This window comes from Lissotriton vulgaris, chromosome 4_1 (assembly GCF_964263255.1).
Source record: "Lissotriton vulgaris chromosome 4_1, aLisVul1.2, whole genome shotgun sequence".
Classification (NCBI taxonomy): domain Eukaryota; kingdom Metazoa; phylum Chordata; class Amphibia; order Caudata; family Salamandridae; genus Lissotriton; species Lissotriton vulgaris.
The window spans coordinates 890142387-890162039 of record NC_141691.1 but is presented as its reverse complement, the minus strand read 5'-3'; the positions used below and the strand labels follow the sequence as shown (position 1 = coordinate 890162039).

Below are 19653 nucleotides of genomic sequence, written 5' to 3'. Positions count from 1 at the left end.
AACAAATGGTGATGCTAGCAACGTGCTATATATATTTTTTGTGGGTGTGTCTTAAAGTATATACTTGAGTCATTGCCCAGTGAGGTCGATATAAGTGTTACGAGTGATAGCGTGGCATTAACAAATGGAGCATTACATTCACGTCTATATAGTGATTTAGAGGTTCTCGTTACTCTATGAGAAATTGGTCAGTTAGATGTATTAATTTGAGATATTTTCTGAACTCCACCGTATTCGAACAAATTGTCCTCTTGTCTCTTCTTCCTAGCGGGCTTATCAGAGCGCCTTCAGCTCCACTCATTTTTGGTCTTATTCCGGCTAACTGTAACGTTGCTATGTAAGTTCATTCACGCTTCTGGTGTGATTCTGTTGCGAATAGATAGACTTTATCTCAGTTAATTTTAGAAATACAAACTGACTTTTAAAACAAGTATCAATCCATTTAGAAAATGGATTGATACTTGTTTTTTTCTTTTTTACATACAGTAACCATTTTAAATACTTGTCAATCTACATGCAATATCATTTGAAAATACGCATAAGGATCTCTGATTTAGGTAATATTCAAAACTCCCCATGCTCATATATTTATAAACGTAAAACAAGTTATTTTCTATTTTTGGTAATGTAATGTTTTAACGCAATATTAATACTGTGCATTTTGCTTGTCCTACTTTGCTTGTCCCTTTAAGGTTCTACTTATGGAAGACATTTTGAAACATATCCGTTCTGGGAACAAGCCGTCTGCCTAGAAAGGGCTATTTTACATTTGTAAGTTATGGCTTACATATTTTTAGACTCGAACCTAACACAGTTGGATTACCTTCTGAGAGGGCTGTAATATTGGAACCTTCTTTATAACAAGATATTCCCCTAGTTTTTAGCTATCAAATCACCCTAACTTTCCAGCATCTTTACTTTGCTTGATTCAGCCTTTTCCATCTTGGGTGAGTGGCCCGGCTTTAAGTATTACTTGACCTTATTATGACAGATATAGAAACAAAGAAACAATATATATGAGCGAACTATACAAATAAACTATTTTTCCCTCTTAGACATTGGAATAAGAAATTTCTCATCATTTGATTTGACACTGTACTGACTCTTACCATGGAAGATTTGCACTTAGTAATATAAATAGGTAATTTAACGTATTGGCCAAGATTTGGGCCCTCTTTCGAAAAGAAGAGACTACATAATATTTCTCTTCCTTTTTACTAGGACATGGTAAAGCTATATTTAAATATATGTATCTTTTTCTTCCAATACTTTTATCTTTGTTAGGATGAGATCACTTATATAGGGGACCCAGGAGTCTGCGAAACTCCAACATATTGATTGGATCGCTCACCGAAAGGTATATTGCCCTAGACTAACTCCCTTTTATTGCTTGGGATGTAAGTGTGATATTTTCTTTGGTTCCTTGGATTATGTAAATAACAATAACAAGCACACGATACAAGTACCAGTTACTTAAAAAAATATTTTTTTCGATTATTTGTTTCTGGTCTGCTTACGTTCTTCGAAATCACAGTATGGATTTGGGTCTTTACTCTTCTCATTTCTTTCACAAACTCTTTTCACTATAGCACAGATAAGTTGTTTGATAAGCACTTCATGTGTCACTCAGCACACAAATATGTGCCTATCTCTTTCTTACAAATTCCTTTTTTATCAACATATTCTATACATTTTTTGTTTGATATTACTTGCAGCCTTGAAAAAGTTACCAAGTAACGAAACACGTGTCGGCTGCCGCTTCATCGCTCTACAAGAATACTATTTCTGTACAATTTACATCTGTGCGACACTGTTCTTACGTGACTTATGTGCTGTATATGGAATTGCATAACATATATTGCTTCATACCAAGCCTGTTGTATTATATGCATCATCCTTACTAAACTACAACGTCAGAATGTATTTACTTTGAACAAAATGTTTGAGGATTATTGTTGATTCTTGATATTTCACAATATTAAACAGTGCTAAAAGAATACTTTTTGGTGTATGTATAAATGGAAATCTACTGTCCTAAAACTTTGTATGAATAAATTAACAAACAAGTTAGAGTGCCGCGGCTATATCTATATATTGTTTGAATACTGGGTTTTGTTAAAACCACAGTTAGCAGACATTTGAGGCAGTGAGGTGTCTATGTGTAACCCTGAGGGGCACCAATACTTTAGAAAAAAGCTAATAAGCGATACTGGGAATGATGTTCTACCATTGAAACCACCACTGTCATTTCTATTTTGTGATAAACTTTAGTATAGTTCACAAGCGGCTTGCGCATATAGACAGCTAACATTTGGCTGTTAGGCAATACCTAAAAAGGAGAGAAAAAGGGTTTAAATAAAGGCAGATAAACAGGCAGAAAACAAGGAAAGGGAGAAATTGAAGGAAGGAAATTGAAGAGACTGAGGCTTGTGGCAAAGAAAGAGAATTTGAAAAACAGAGAACAAAATAAAGGTAAACAAGAGTGAAAGAAAAAGGAGAAGTACCTTTCTCAATTACAAAAATCAGTCTACATCACTCATGCATGCTTTCTTGCTGTAGTTAGTTTACTAGTGGAGTGCATCGGGAAATTTAGGATTTACATACATTTCCATACACACTCTTGGGAAGTTCTTGTGAATGTCCAAAGTTGCAAAAATCAATGCCATGATTTTTTAATGAGATTTGGGTGTCTCCTTTAAGACACAATACTGAAAAGTGAAAATATTGATTCACCAACACGTAGAATTTGGATGGCAGTTAAATAAATAAACATTTGTTTTGATTTTGCAGGTGAACATCAACAAGGTGCTAGTGCTTCGCAACAAAGTGGACCTGTTGAAAGTTATATATGCACTTAAAAAAAGAGCGGGGAAAGCAATGCTCCTAAAGAGAACCAACATTCAGACAGATATAAGGATTTAAAGGGAAATGGATGTCAGCGATACCTCTGACATTAACTGCAGAATTACAGATTGTCCATCACCTTCAAGCACCTTGCTCCAGAAACGTGTAAAAAAATGGACATGGCAGTTAACAAACAAAATCTATTTCATTATTTTGGCTTCAATGAACGGGTGTAAAATTGATTCCCCGCTAGCTGTTAAAAACTCCAATTTTAAATAATGTACTATGGACACTTTTAATTAAATTAAGGAGTGAGTACTTGATTTCTCATTTCCTGGATTATTATTATAGTGATTTCATACGTCAATATTGTAAATATCCAACTCTACAAATCAGTGATCTAAAAAAATGTGAATGAAAAAATTGCCTCCATCAACATCTCCAACTTTACCATGTCATACTGATTACACTTTCCCCATCTTCTTGCATAATCAAGGTGCTATGGTTTTAAATGTTTGCAATATTTGACGAAGTTGTTTACAGCGGATACATTGTGAAATTTGTTTCAGGCCCTTGAAATGCTCTCCTAACACAATGGTGCACTCAAATGCATACATGATAAGTCATTTGCTTCATCCTTGCATACAACACAGCAATCTTTATTTTATCCCCATTCGAGGTCTTTGCCTTAGAACTTACTGATCTAGCTCAGACCACACAAGTGAACACCTATTCTCCTCTGGGGCCCTCCTTTATTCCATTATTTTAGTCTCCATCCTGCCGCAGAACTCTACCTTAGACTGCCCCAAGGTTCGCTTATTTTACTTCCTTCATGTGTGCTCCAGTTTTTCACACACTGCACTTAGACTGACTCTCTGTCTACCCATGCGCCGACAATGCTGTCTTAGAGAAATGTAACTTGGTGCACTGGGACTATTTTTGTGACATGCCAAGTAATGAGGATGACCCTCTCAAGAAACCTACCTCTGCGGATAGCAGAATTCATGAAGGGTCAAGGATGGTAAGGCCTGGATGCTGTAATCCGCATTTCTGTTTCCATTGCATAAACTCGCCCTGCAGTGCAGAAAGGGAGTGTAAACACATGCAAGTACTCTTCTGTGCATGATATGGCTCTTTAGGGAGAAGGCAAACATTGGGTGAGCAGTACAAAAAGGTCTTGGGACAAATGGAGGGAGAAGTAGTGATTAGTAAATAATAGTGTCATATTCTTATGACAATGCCAATCTCCTAATTAGGGAACTTGTGTCACACAGAGGGTGCATGAGAATTTATGAAAGACTATCACAATGATAAGGGGATGAATGAAAAAACAGTTTTTGCATGGTGGTAAAAATTAAAGTATACTTGTTGCATTGGTAAAAAAAAGGTAGACGAAATTTTTTTGCAGAACTGAACCAGAGATGTCCAACACTTGCTCGGGAGAGAATGCGCATGCTGAATTTCAGGATATCTACATAACATAAACGCACTTAAAATAATTCTATTTGGAACTCATTTACGCTGACAACAATTATTCTGAAAGTGGTGCATGGATCTGTCCTTCCTGAATTAAAATTTCGCAGAACTAATCTAATGCACCTTGACTTGCTTATCTAGACTGGAGTTGGAAAAAGGGGCATTCAATTTCTTTCAATTGAGAAATTGTGGGCAAATATGTTTGAGCTATATAAGATTCACATTTACTCATAGCTCTAGTCCTATACTAGATGCAAATGTTGAAAATGCAGCAACATCTGAAAGATCCACCTTATACTTATGAAAATTAAAAAGGGTACAAGCAAAAGTTGGCTGAATTAGGAAAATGTAATCAAAGGCAGCCATATTTTTAGGTTGAGCCCGGGCAGCGCTGCTCTGCAAGGCATGCTGTATTAAGGTAAGATGTAAAGCGCTGCCAACTCTCCGGCCAGTTTTTTTCATTGGCTTGTGTCATTGCCCATTGTAAATTGTGGCTTTTCATTAGTCAATAGGCTTATTAGTACCTCCTTAGTACCACCTTTTCCCATTTTGTAACCTCCGATGAGGACATTCCCTGTTACATGTGTTGTTGCTCGGTAGGCTTTAATTAGAGCCTTTAAGCACTATTTTCTCAAAGAGCTTTGTCCTGCATGCACCTGCCGGCAGGAAAAGGCAGGACATGCTCTCTCTTAATGCATTTGCAATGCAATAGGTCTCACATTTGCGAGATTTCAAGCTACTGGCATTGTAAATGACAATGCCCTTCATTTATCGTTTAAAAAAACAAACACATTAATAAAAAGCATTGCCATTTACAATGCCAATAGCTCAAACTCTCAAATGCGAGACTTATTGCATTGCAAGTGCTTGTTTAACTGTCTTTTGTTAGGTGGAAACCATGCAGAGTCGAGGCTGAACTTGAAGCTAAAAGGAGCCTGCAAACAAATTCTAATAGGAAAACAATATTGCACCAAATGAAACAGCCTGACTCTCCCCCATGGGACACATAATTTTACATACCGTTATGAAAGGCAGGCTTTATATGTAGATTTTATACATGTCCTTGATCTATTCAAATACTTTGCTCCTGGCAAAATACCCAGTGGTATATTTTCCCCATCACAGGAAATCGTTCATACATGAAAAACTGTTTTCAACTCTATCAGACATGCTTACAGGGCTGTTAAGCAGCCCTCTACACCTCAACCTACTCAGGTTTTTCTTAGTGACAACTATTGTCTGTTAAGTCCTCACAGTTACTCCTTTGCACAGCAATTTATCATTATATTGTGCTTCAAACCACACTTATGCTGGATCTAGACGTCTAAACCCCTTCGATGCTGTGGACGGGCCCCAACCGTCCCACTTGACGGTGGTCGTGTGCGGAGAACGGCCGGGAGCCGTCCCAACCTCGCCCACTGATTAGAATTCCAGCACCGCTGCAGAATTCGTGCCGTGGTCAAAGTATTAAACATCAGATTTTCGCATTACCCAATTTATTGTTGTTTCTGGCCCTAATGTGATAGGTTCAGAATTTTCTTCTTCATTCTGAACTAGTTGAAATTGCTGTGTAGGACCATCTGGGCTTTCGGACAGATGGTGTTGTTTATACTAACTTGCTATATGCTGAGAAACTATGGAGCATATTTACAAGGGCTTATCGCCACAGGAACGTCACTTTTTGCTAAGTTCCTGTGGCGATAATCCCTTCGCCTTATTTACAAGGTGACGTTAAGCCAGTTAGCGTGGCTTAATGCGGCCTTGTATTGATAAATGGGACCTCATCGGGATTTCCAGAGTGGGCGATCTCTGGGGTAAGGATGGAATCCTCCCGTTCGAGACGTTGCAGGAACGGTATCAACTGCACGGGAATGAGAGGTTTCGCTACCTCCAGATCAGGCATGCGCTGCTGGCCAGTATCACCCGGGAGGCGGAGGTCCCGGAGGCCTCCCCGTTGGAAGATCGAGTGTTGGACGGTCATCTCCCAACCAAAACGATCTCCTTGCTATATAGGAAATTGGTTAATCACACGGGTGATCCCCTGCTGGGTCTTAGAGATTAGTGGACTGCCGATGGCCTGGTACTAGATGATGAAGATTGGAGGGAGGCTGTGGCCTCTCCGAGGGTCGTTCAGATTCAAATGAGACTTCGCTTGGTTCAATTAAAGATTCTCCATCTCTGTTATGTTACTGGTCCGCGTATGGTGAGAATGGGTTTAACAATGAGTGATGTATGTAAAAGAGGTTGTGGTGAGGTTGGAACGTTTTTCCATATCATATGGGACTGTGCTCACATTCAGGGGTACTGGTCCAGTATCCACGCCAAAGTGCGGGAGGTGTGGGGAGTGAGCTTTGATTTGGAGGCCCGGAGGTGTCTCCTGAATGTTTGGGAACCAACTGACCTCCCATCCCACGGGAAAGTGTGGGCCACGTTGGCTTGTGGTGTTGCCAAGCGTAATATTGCTCAGCTGTGGGGGGCAAAACAGCCACCTACAGTTCGGAAATGGATGGAGGATCTGAACTGGTGTATGCTTAGAGAGCGGGGGTGGGTATGTGGCCAGAGGGAGACCCAAGAAATGGGGCAAGATTCTGTACAGGGGCGAGATTTGTACTCCTCCGGCCACTCTGGATGATCTAACGCCGTCAGAGGTTCCTTGAACCCGTATTTTGATATTTTGTCGTATTTCTTTTGACTAGGAGGTCGCCGGTATTTGTAATGTGAATTGAGATGCAACCCAGTGTATTTATTGTACGTGTTTATGATTTCCTTTGTGTGCATTAATAAAAAGAATTAAAAAACATTTTAAAAAATGCTACCTTGTAAATAAATCCCCCTTTCACGCTAGACTTGTTGCATTCCACCGAAAAGCCCATTGATTTTGACACACACCCTGTTTACAAGGGTGGCGTAAATATGGGCCAGCGCCACAATTAAGACCAGGAAAAACCTAGTCGTATCATAACGAGGAGAAATGTTACATTTTCCCGCATATTTGCTGTTTCTACATGTGCTGCATTGTGCAGCACACACTGAAATAGCACATTTCCATGAATGATTGTTTATGTGCAGGAAGGTGTTCCTTCCTGCACATAAACTATCATTTAAAAAAATGATGATATGCAAATTCTAGTGTGCTGCACAATTCAGCACACATAGGAGATACAAATCGTCCTTGGTGATTGTTTATGTGCAGGTAGGGATACCTTCCTGCACATAAACAATCATACTCTCAAAGCACACACCATTGCACTATGGTGCACGGGTGCTTGCGCTGGCGCTAAGCAGCTGAGTTTAGCGCTAGCGCTAGGGAAAGCACAGGGATATGACATACCATTGTAAATACGGTGTATCCCTGCGTTTTCAGAATGGCCTAGCGTTTTGCTCAATGTCACGGTTCGCCATTCACTTGTAAATATGTCCCTTCATTTTTTAAGGCTTGCACTGTGATATAGCCTGCTCCTTTCCACCATTGTGCAGACACACACGTTTGAACTCTTTGCACCGACACACCGCTGCTCCCTTCCACTACTGTGCAAACACGTTTTAAACTTTGCGCTGAGCCTTCTCCCTTTCAGAACTGTGAAATGAATCACACTAGAGACAGTTGAAGGTATCGAAATGTAAGTATATTTGCCATCCTTGTAGGAATTAATGTGTCCTACATAAAGACAGTGGTGTGAAGCAAAATATTCTCACCTTTACTTCCTCCATACTTAGAATGCCATCACTCAAAAGGTAACTCAAAGGTAAATGCTCAACCAAAATGAATCCTGCCTCCTTATCCTCCTTGACCTTTCCTCAGCGTTTGACACTGTTATTCACAACAACCTCCTATCCATTTTGAAGCACAGGATGGGCCTTTCTGGTTCGGTGCTGCAACTGTTCTCATCCTTCCTCCACCACAGATCCCAAAGAGTTAAGGTGAACCACACTCTCTCCCAGCTAGAATCCATTGTGTCCCCCAAGGGTCCGCCCTATCCCCCATACTCTTCAATCTGTTCTTGGAACCTTTAGCTAATGCAGTAAATTCCACGGACATTCTCATCCATATGTATGCGGATGATACGCAACTATCTGAAAATCTCCTCCCCAAATAACCTTATATCACTCGACGCTACCCTAATAAACACTCAAAACTGATTAACTGAGAACCACCTCTTGCTCAACACCTCCAAAACAGAATTCCTTCTCATTTTTCCCCCGAACCACATCCTCAAGATAGACCTTTGGATGAACCACCTCACTGCCTTCAACTGCTCCCCCCTCATTGTTGACTCAGCCAAATCTCTCAGACTCACCCTAGACAAGCATCTGAACATGAAAACTAATATCAGCAATGTGTGCAAGGGAGCTAATCACCTAATGAGGATACTCAGGAATCTCAAACCTTTTCTCCCACAAGCTGACTTCAAGCAAGTGGTCCAAGCACTTGTTTTGCAGAGGCTAGATTATGGCAGTGCTACACTCTGTGGCCTCCCCAAATATACCTTGGCCCCACTAGAGGCTTCACTGAATGTGGCGGCCAGATTGGTCACGGGTACCAAAAGAAACAAGCACATCTCCCCAGTCTTAAAATCCCTAAATTGAATGCCCTATGAAGCAAGAATTCAGCTAAAGATTTCTTGTCTGTCTCACAAAGCCCTTCATTTTAAACCCCCCAGTTATCTAGCACAAAAGCTAGAATTATACGGAGGGGGTAGACCTTCTTGAAGTGCTCTCTCCTCCTGAAACCACAGATCTTTCGCAAAAAGAGAATATGTCACTGAGCTTTCTCCGGCTCTGTGCCGAAGATCTGGAACTCTCTCCCACCGGAAATACGCAGAATCTCCTCCAAGGTTGCCTTCAAATTGGAAGTAAAAAGATTCCTCATGAACAAGTTCCTACCTTAAAAGGGTCTCAGATCATCTGCCCTAATGCTTTGGACTTTCACCCTAAGTCCTGCGTTTGGTGTTATTCTGATTAACTAGTCACTTGCTCCCCTCCCTGTTTGCTATGTTCCAGTTATTATCTTACCCTTTGTTGTTCCTTTCAATTGTAACCTTTTTGTTTGATATGCATATTTGATTTGTTTGGGCTGCTATTCCTTTTGATGATTGTACTGCAACTATTATCTTCCTCTCCCTCAAATTGTAAAGCGCTCGGATATCCTTCGGGATCATGTTCGCGCTATATAAAACTTTATAAATAAATAAAGTTAGAGAAAAGTCACTTATTTTAGTATTTTACTGTGCATGTGTGTTGGAATCCCTCTTGGGAAGCTAAACCAGCTCTTACTTACAATTTTGAGCATACTTCATCATAGGGCCAGGCAGTAAAATACTTAAGCAAGTGATTATTTTTCTCACTTTACCTTTTGTATGAGGAAATTATGTGTGCCACACATTCTACTTTGGAAACACACTAAATGCTACGCAGTCAGGGGCAATGAAAAAAAAAACATCAGCAAAGCTAACATGTTTCCTCTATGCAACCTGTATTGGCTTTGTAAATGTTACTTGGCATGTTGCACACCAGCCGGCGCAAACCATTATGTGTAAAAACAGCGCAGGGGGCAAGAGACACGAGGGATATCCAAAGAAGGGTTCTTCAAGAATGGACAGTGAGAGGAGGGAGGGCCGGGTGGCAAATCAAGCATGGAGTGAGAGGAGAGAGGACAAGGTGGGAAAGAGCAATGGACATCAGGAGGAGGGCAGATGGAAAGAGACAACTTACATCAGTTTGAGGGTGGGGGAAAGCAATAAGAGGGAGAGAGCAGCAACAACAGGAACAGGGTGAGTGTGAATAAGAGAGACTGAAGAGATATGCACGCTATAGGAGTGCATGTGAAAAGTAAAATGAGAGTACCTGCAGGAGCCTGTGGCAGGACACTGGCTCCAGAACAGAAACTGTACTTGGTTCATGCTCCACAGTAGGGACACACACAAAGCCCAAGAAGGAAGCTGAGGCAAGGAGGAGGCTCTGACCAATAAGAAGGAAGGAAGCGAAAGTGATGTTGGAGCCAACTAATGGTAAGTAAGGGGTGATCTCTAAGTCCGTTGTAAGTCTTTTTCTTTTAACAATAGACCAAATGGACAATAACTACGGAACAAATGCGCAAGGCACCAATCTTTCTATATTCATGTCTTGCTTAGTCTGACCTCCCTGCAGGGCAGAGGCTTCTATAAGGCAAAATAAGGCAGCAGTACTAGGATGCCATCTGGTGGTGCCACATTATTACAGGCTAAACAATATTTACTTTTACAGCGTTCAAAGCAGTTCTGTAGCATAAGCCTCCGCAGCCCCCACGGTGCATGGGACAACCACAGCAATAGTGCTAGGTGGTAGGCCGGAGAAGGGGGGACCCTCCGTGTATTTTGCAGGGGGCCACCCTCAAGTTTTGTTACACCACTAATTCAGAGCACTCTCGTAAGACGCAGCTACATGCTGCTATGTGGGGGAGTGCATGCTTGGATGCTGTTGTATTGCAGTGAGGACTACATGGAAAGGATTTGGGCATCGAGTTGGCCTGGCAAGACTGGTGCTCCAATCCTGTCATAGATTGCAATGCTAGATAGGGCAAAGGTGGGAAGAAGAGAGAGAGCGTGTTGAGTTTACATTAATCGCTTGCTATGGCATATTCTAAATAGAATTTTGGAGTGACAGCCAGCCCACTAACCTGTGCCCTGTGCTGGGTACCGTACTCAAGACTGAAGCTTTATATAACCTTGGAGGCTACTCACGAGATTCCAGAGATAGCTGCAGGAGCGGACTATTAGAATCCCTCATGAAGCAAGCCATTGTGAATTTATTGTTTTAACTGAGGTGTGGAGGCACATATATTGGTATTTAGGAACTCACAAATGGTACTCTACAAGGTCAGCGAGAGCGCATGCACGAAATGCACAATACAAGGGGGGGAAAAAAGACATCACCTTGTTCTATTTCTGGATGACATTTCATTGCCCTTCTTGTCCTGGTTTCAGAATTAAAGACTGTGCAATGTTAACTGGTTGTTTATTCAACAGCAGCAGCAGAAGCTAATAGACAGTTCTGAGCTAACTGAGTGTGTCTGCAGCGCCATCTCCTCACTCATCTCGTTCATTCAATTTAGCCATGTTAGTGTTCCATATGGTACAGTGCCCTGCTGCTTGAAACCGCCATTCCCAGAGAAAAAAGACCCTCGAACACCAGGAAGCTAATAGTTTAACTGTTTCTCTAAATTTGTTTGACAAAATTGACATTTCGTGCGCCATGTCACGTTGTCAAGCAATCTGCAATTTACCCCTAGGCAGGCGGAGGAATGCTCATCTTATTTACCTCTTAGAGTTAAACGCGGAATTAATATTCTCTGCAGAAAGAAAGATTGGAGATTTGATAAACATTGTAATTTAAATTCTCCATTAGAGAGACACATTAAAATCCACCATCTTCCACATGCCCTGATGCATAAACGACATGTGTAGCGGTAATTTAGTGTTTTATTTTTTAATACCGCCAACTAATTTCAGCTGTCAGTTTAATGATCCGGAAAACACAAATCTTGCTCCTCGGCATGCAGGCTGTGAGAGTGAACTTTCAGAGATTTCATTTTTTTCCCTAAATTAAACTCTTAGGCAATAGCCAGGAGCAAATGTCTGGTAGGTAAAAAAGAGACAAAGAGGTCACCCTCTCAAACAAAACCATGAAGAGAAAAAGCAATACTACTCAAACGCTGGGAAAAAATCTTGTAAGAAGTACAATACGCCTAGGTCTGCAAAAAGATTATACATTCATGTCACTCATATCTGCAACCACAGCACTGCTTACTAAGGAGCAAATGATTACTGTTTCCCAGGGAGGTTATTATCAGGGCCTCTGGAATTATACGGCAGTGGAGGGCCAAATGCTGCAGCGGGGTTGATCACATTATACGGCAAGAAAAGGCAAATTATGCAGTGAAATGTGCCACATATTGTGATAGTATGACTTAATGACTTTGCCATTTTTACACTCTACATGTGAGACTGAAATTTCATGATCAATCAATCAGGGAATTGTAAGCGTGCTACTCACCCGTGAGGGTCTCAAGCCGCTGAGGCGGGAGAGGGGGTGTGGGGAGGTCCGCAGATCTGTTTACCCGAAGAGCCAGGTCTTGAGGTGAAGGTGTTCAGGGAGGGGGGTGCGTCTGTTGTCTGCCGGTAGCTCATTCCAGGTCTTGGCTGCAATGTTAGAGAAGGATCTTCCGCCTGCTCTAGCTCTGTGGATGAACGGGGTATCGGCCAGTGCAAGGTTGGAAGATCGGAGGTCTGCTTTGCATACGTGGAATTTGATTCTGTCGTTGAGGTATTTGGGTCCATTGTTGTGTAGGCATTTGTAGTCGTGAGTGAGGATTTTGAAAGTGACTCTTTTCTCCACAGGGAGCCTGTAGAGACTTCGTAGGTGTTGACTGATGTGGTAGTGTTGGGGGATGCCGAGGACAAATCTGACGGCGTGGTTCTGTATTGTCTGGAGTTTGCGGAGTAGGGACTTGTTGATGTCGGCGTAGAGTGCGTTTCCATAGTCCAGTCTGCTGGTGATGAGGGAGTGGGTGACGGTCTTCCTTGACTCACGGGGGATCCACTTGAAGGTCTTGCGGAGGGTGCTGAAGCAGCGGGAGGTGCCAGGGTTGACCTGTTGGTTCATGGTGAGTGATGAGTCGAGTACGATGCCGAGGTTCTTGGCGGGGTCTGAGGGGTTAGGTGGGCTTCCGAGGGCGGTCGGCCACCAGGTGCTGTCCCATGCAGATGCATGATGGCATTGAAAAGTCTTGCTAGGGGGAACTTTATTCCCTCTAACAACTACCATAAATGTAGAAAAGGAACAGCCAACATATATTATAGAATCTAAGATATTTTGAGATTTTAGTAGTGCTACTTACAAAAAAACCACACAAAAAAATTACTTAATTTCCTTAGAGACCTTTACATACCCCATAGAACAGCTCATAAAAATCAAAAATAGAGATAGTGTGGCCATCTTTGATTAGAACGTAAGTCAGGAAATTGAGAGAGCCGCACTGCACAAGACCCTAAGGTTTCTCTGGTGCCTCTTCTCTAGTCTGCTTGGACCAGTAATATACTCTCTACAGTGACAAACTCAATGTGTGATACACTGAGAGAGGAATGGTAAATTACAACTCTTTACACCCTGAATTCATTGAAAATGTATTTCACAAATATAACCCTAGTTTTTTTCATTTCTGACACCGAACATGTGGTCCAAGTTGCTGAGCTGTTGTCCCCCAGACCAGAGATAAAATCTTGAATCTGTGTTCGATAAAAAAGGGGAGGTGTGCACATGTGTGCACAGTATTTGTGGTATCACATTCCATATATAAGACCTCCTTATCAAAAGTCGCTTCATTTGGTAGTACCTTGATCACTTAAACTTGTAAATAGGTTAAAAAAAAGGGCTAACTTGTGGAGGGCTTTGAGCCATACTCTGGTCTTTATTACAACATATAGCAGATATCCTGAGGCTGCAGGAGCCTGTCTTTATCCAAAGAAGGAGACTGGGTATTAGCTAAACCAGGAATTGCTCTGACTTCCTATTCAGGATAGCCGGCATCTATCTGGGCATGCTGCAACAGACGAGGAATGGTCCCATCCCATCAACTGATATTTGGGGACTTGCAAGGCTCTCCCTTACGCATGGTCAGGTACTCCATAGAGACCTGCTGAACAAATGCCCAATCAGACAGATAGCCCCTTCCCAATGCTAGCTACCATCTCAAAACTGCACCACTTGACTGACTCAGAAACTTTTGTCCAATAAAAGGGCATTCTCAAAATCCCCCAAGCCCTCCCCTGCCCAGTGGTGTAGCTAGACCTACTGCCAACAGGGGTGTCCCTTACGTTTGCCGCACGTTGCAGGTAAGAGCGGAAGGGGCGTGGGGTTGGAGATGGCCGACTTTTTCTCAGGGGGTGGGGGGTGGTGGTAGTCAACAGACATGACTTGCTCACCCCAACTGCCCCCAAAAAGAGTGCCGCCCGGAGTGGTACCCCCTCCCCCCCCCCCCACTAGCTACGCCACTGCGCTGGGCTAAATCATCAAGAGTCCAAAGGTGCCCTTAGCCTGCCCCAGCTATGGCATGTGAAGAGCACGGCCATCAAAGGGGCCATGCTTGTGTAATGTAGGCAAGCAATGACACCGCAGGGAAAGATTATTTTCGGAAATGTTCTCTTTGAAAACTGGTAGAAACTTTGAGGTTATTTTCCGGTACACTTATGGAGAGCAAACTTCATCATCCTCATCACTCTTTCCATTTTCAGTGCATTTCGGAAACAGTATTAATTTAGGTTAACATTCTTGAGTAGAAGGTTGTTAGATTAAATAATAGCAGCAATAAACTCAAGCTAAATTCTTCTAAGGCACTCATTTCCGAAATTTGGTCGTACTGATTGCATTATTCTCATGGAGAGCACCTTCCGGTAACAGAAATTGCTCATTATGCAAGGACGTTTTATGAATTACGTGCTAGAGAAAAACACTTCAATACGTCCAAAATGTCCGTATATAAGGCCTTACTGCTTTAGGAACACTTCCATTTTTATGCTGAAAACTTAGGTCAAGAGACCGAAATTTGTAGCTGCCACAAGTTATTCTTTCTATTCTGTGTGTCATAGTGCCTAGAGGCAGACTTCTTGAACTGTTTTAGACTTGCATTGACTTAAGGAAACTAAGTACTTTATGTGTGCACACACACACATACACACAAATATATATATTTTTGTGGTTGACACCACTAGGTAATTACATTTAGGTTTTCTTTGTCAAAGAAAGAGCGTTTTTTAGTTTGCTAATAAGTTTGCCCTGTTTGACGGATCTTCACAAAACTTTCCCCCAAAAAAGTTTGTCCACCTCAGCTCCTTCCTGGAAAGTCTTGGGCTGATTCATATGCGGGCGCCAAGCAAAAAAGTGGGGGTCCCTAAATGAAAAATCACCATGCATTTTCCATAGACTTCTTTAGACGAGGCTACAGCAAAAATTACTGAACGGAATAACACCAAATTTAGCAGGAAGGTAGATCTTGGTCCGCAGATTGTGTTTATAATTTGGTGTAAAATTGTTCAGTAGTTTCTTTTTAGAAATTAAGGTACAAAAATAATTGTGTATCTAGACAGTTGAGTCTGCAAGAGTCTCAAGAGACTCTCCTGGGAGCGGCATTAAAAAAAAAAGCATTTGATTGGCCCAGGGAGCTTTATTTCCGTTGGGCCAACTCACTCCCACAGGAGTCACACCCTGAAGTAAACAAAAACAAATAAATAATATAAAGGTGCAGGGTAGGGATGCTCTGATACTCTAGGCCTAGTGGGGGACACCCCTGGGGCCACAAAGAAAAACAATCAGCAAAAAATGCTTCGATCCTGTAGGATCAGAAAAAGAAAATGGCATCCGGGCCACATTTGTGAAGCTTATGACCCTGGGATTTCCACCATAGGGCTGTACTCATAAAGGGGAGGGGTGATCCAAGTCTCTAGAGGCCCCGAAGATCCCACCCACGGGGCAGAAATTGGCTTATATGAGTTGGGGGGGATTTTGGAATTTCTTGCAGAATCAATTTCGCTATCCCCACCACTAATCCTAAAGCACAGAGAAAAGACCAACATAAGAGCCAACAGAAGATTCATGTAGGTAGCACTGCTGTAAAGAGGTGCCATTTACAGAAACAATATATTTGTTAGAATGTAGTATTTGAATATTGTGAACCTAGCCAAAAGGCAGCAGAGGGCTGTAAGGGTTCAAAGGAAAGGATACGATCAAGTGACTGAAGGGGAAGTTGGGTACTTCGTCATGACAAGGGGGCCTATTCACAGACTGAATTTTCAAGTTTATAAAGTTGTACAATAGTGCTACTACTCATGCACTACAAAAGGCTAACCACAAACCTATGACCAGAGTCCTCGGTCTGTCTTGTCTTTTCTGTACAGAGATCTTCACATACCTGGATAAGCAAATACCAAGTAAATGTGGGAGGGACGAGGGAGAGTGCCTGGAAAATGAGGAAGATCTACTACTAAAAGGGAGGAATTCAGGGAAATTTAAGAAGGGGTTTAGGGATGGACACGCTAATACAAATACTACAGCAAAAAAGTGAGGACACTGCTATCCGCCAACTGCTTTTCTAAAGTTACTCCCACCCTAAAGGTGTCAAAACAGGCTCATATTTTCTCAAGTTCAGCCTTAGAGTAAGTTCAGCACCATGCATGGAACTCACTAATATTAAATTTCAGTATTTGACATTTAAATGATGTCTTTTTTTGTGTTTAGAAATTACATATAATTATTTTATTTTAAAGTGTGATAGAAAATTTAAAGAAATAATTCAAATTTAAACTTGTATTAAAAAACGAAAAATAATTTACATTTATCCAAGAAATGACAACATTTACTACCTATTTAAAAAACTATTTTTGAGGGTGGGATTTTTTAAATTGTTGCTTAAAAAGAATAAGTTACATTAATATATTTTCAAAAAATGTAAGCACCTATTTAATGTGATGCTTTTGCATTTTATTGGTTTTAGGCTAACAATAAATGTTTTAAATTGATTTAAATTATATAGAATTATTAAAACTTTTAATTATTTTTTATAATATTACACTTTAATAGTTTTTCCTGCAGATCATCTACATGTGCAAGGTTACTGGGAGTAACTTTACAGTCAAATCCCTTCGCAGGAGGCTATGTCACCTGATTCGGGGCTGTGGAGACATGTAGGTGTACACCTAGAAGTCATTTTACACTTAAAAATGGGCAAATAGTAAAACACGAGCAGAGTTATAGGTAGGAGTAGAAGTAACTATAAATGCATATATTTATCTTTATAGGCCTCATTATGTTCTTTAAAAAGATGTGCCTTAAGCGCTTTCTTACATCGTAGTAGAGCTGGGGCAATCCTGATTAAGACAAGCATGTCGTTCCAGACCCTGGTGCTTAAGTGGAGAACAGCAGCCTTGTTTTTAGGTAGAGCCTGGGCAGCAGGCGCTGCCCTGCGAGGCATGCTATATTCGAGTATGGACTTGAATGTCCGCCCACTCTCCGCCCATACTGTTCATTGACTTGTGCCATTGTGCTTTGTAAATCCTGGCTTCTGATTCGTTAGTAGGCTTGTTAGTCCCTCCTTAGTACCGCCTTGTCTTCATTTGTAACCTCCCATGGGGACTGGCCCTTTTACTTCTGTTGCTACACGGTATGACTTATTTTAGCCTGTAAGCACTATTTTCTTTAATGAGTTTCTCGTACTGCAGGCACAACATGCTTTCCTGCAACATTCAGAGGCCATGCGGGCTTTCACTTTACAAGTAGCCCATAACAATGGCGGTGCTTCTTTGAAATGAAATAGGTCTCACATTTAAAAGAGTTTGAGTTATTGCCATTGTAAGTGACAATGCCTTTTATTTATGTGTTAATTATCAAAACAGATAAATAAAAGGCAGTGTCATTTAAAATGTCAATAGCCTAAAATGTGAGACCTATTGCATTGGAAATGCTTGTTACTTCTTTACACTTAAAGAATGAGGTTCTTTAACAAAATAATTATGTTAGCAAATATAGAAGTGTGGTAGCGTGTGCCGTCAATACCTCACGGCAGAGCTGTGATAGTGATATACCTAAAATAATAAAGAAATATATGAAAGGGAGAGGAACAAGAACTTAGAATGGGACTGGAGTCTGGAAAGGGATAGAGGTACAGAGATGGAAAAGTGTAATGGAGAGGAAAGGGAGGCACAGAGAGAGAGAGAGACAGAGGAACACGGAGACGGACAGAGGGTCACATCTAGGGACTGATGGTCACAGAGAGTGACAGAGGTACAGAGAGGGATAGAGGTATACAGAGAGGGATACAAGTACACTGAGAGAGGGTTAAAGGTACACTGAGAGGGGTAGAGGTATACAGAAAGAGGCGCAAAGAGGGGGGCAGAGAGGGACGAAGGTACACAGAGAGGAACAGGGGTACAGAGAGAGAGAGATAGAGCTACACAGAGAGGGATAGAGGTACACAGAGAGGGATGAGGGCCACACAGAGGGGTGGAGGTAGACCGAGAACGAAAGGGTCATAGAGAGGGACAGAGGGGCACAGTGTTCACAACCATGCCCTCAGGCTCTATGGGAGCGGGTTTTGACTCCCGGGAATGCTGTTTCCATGCATTTGAGACCAAATTGCACGTGGTGATAGAACCCCTCATTATAATCAGCTTGCTATAAGAACTTGTTCATCAGTCCCGAATTCTGTGAAACGCAATGTTACAAATATGAATGTAAATGTATTTCAAGCAGAGTAATCTGATGTACACCAAGACAATAACTCCCTGAACATGTGTTTATTTATTTGTCAGCCATAGCGTTGTAAACAGAAACACTTTATGAGGGAACAGGAAACCTGCACCCTAACTCAGGGGCATAGCTCCAACGGGGGTGTTTGGGGGTATTACACCCCCCCCTAATAAATGCAGTATTTATTAAATAGTTTGGTAAAGGAGCTTTCAGTCGGGTATGTAAGATGTCTGTTTTATTTCACCTGGGATTCCAAAATACTAAAACAAAAAAAAACACACACACACTTGTCTCTGTTTTGAAGGTCTTAAAGCATGGTTATTTTTACAGAATACTGTGTTTTAAGTACCTGTTAATTCACACTCTTTTCCCTTTCAATTCGCCCATAAGTCCCTCTCATGCGCTGCTTCCCAAATGCCAGTATGTTTGTCACAAAATCCGAAGATCTCATCCCACTAGTCTTACTGACCAAGCTACGCCCCTGGGCTAACTGGACCTTTGGGGAAGGGAACTAACTAGTAAAGCAGCGTGGGTGCTTCGTTTGCAATCAAAGGTTCTCTTAGAACAAGCGGTCGGAGAGATAGTAACTATTTTAGGGCTGAGTCGGTAGTACCTAGAGAGTTAAATGAGGACAGCCCTGTGGGGTAGTCCAATATGTCAAAGGCAACTGACAGATCAAGGAGAACAGGGATCGAAGAAGGATGATTTTGACGAGCTGATGTGCTCAAGCGGTCTGTGTGCAAGAGCTGTGTCTGTCAAGCGAAGGTCACATAATCCTGACAAATTAAGCATGCTATTGATAGAGGGGCCTACTAAGGCAGCTACGGTTCCAGTATTTTATCGTTCCAGTTATCCAGTATCTTAGACAAACATGGCACAGGAGAGTCTGGGTGGTAGTTAGAAGGATAGTTTTTCCTAAAGCAGAAATAATTCCTCTGCACATTTGAAGCATTGTTGGTATTGGCTAATTTAGTGTCTTAATTCTTGTTAATGTAGTGTGCCTTAATTCGTGTTATGTATATTGGTGTTGCCCTTTAACTCTATTTGGAATGTAGAATA

General features: G+C 41.6%; 1 protein-coding gene across 1 annotated transcript in view; it reads right to left on the bottom strand.

The window, feature by feature from the left end:
- Positions 1-19653, bottom strand: part of PTPRM (protein tyrosine phosphatase receptor type M) — a 1525420-nt gene that overhangs the window by 304920 nt on the left and 1200847 nt on the right. Inside the window, exon 17 of the mRNA XM_086967355.1 lies at positions 3829-3918. Coding sequence (XP_086823481.1) covers positions 3829-3918 — 90 coding nt within the window. The remainder of the gene's footprint in view (positions 1-3828; positions 3919-19653) is intronic.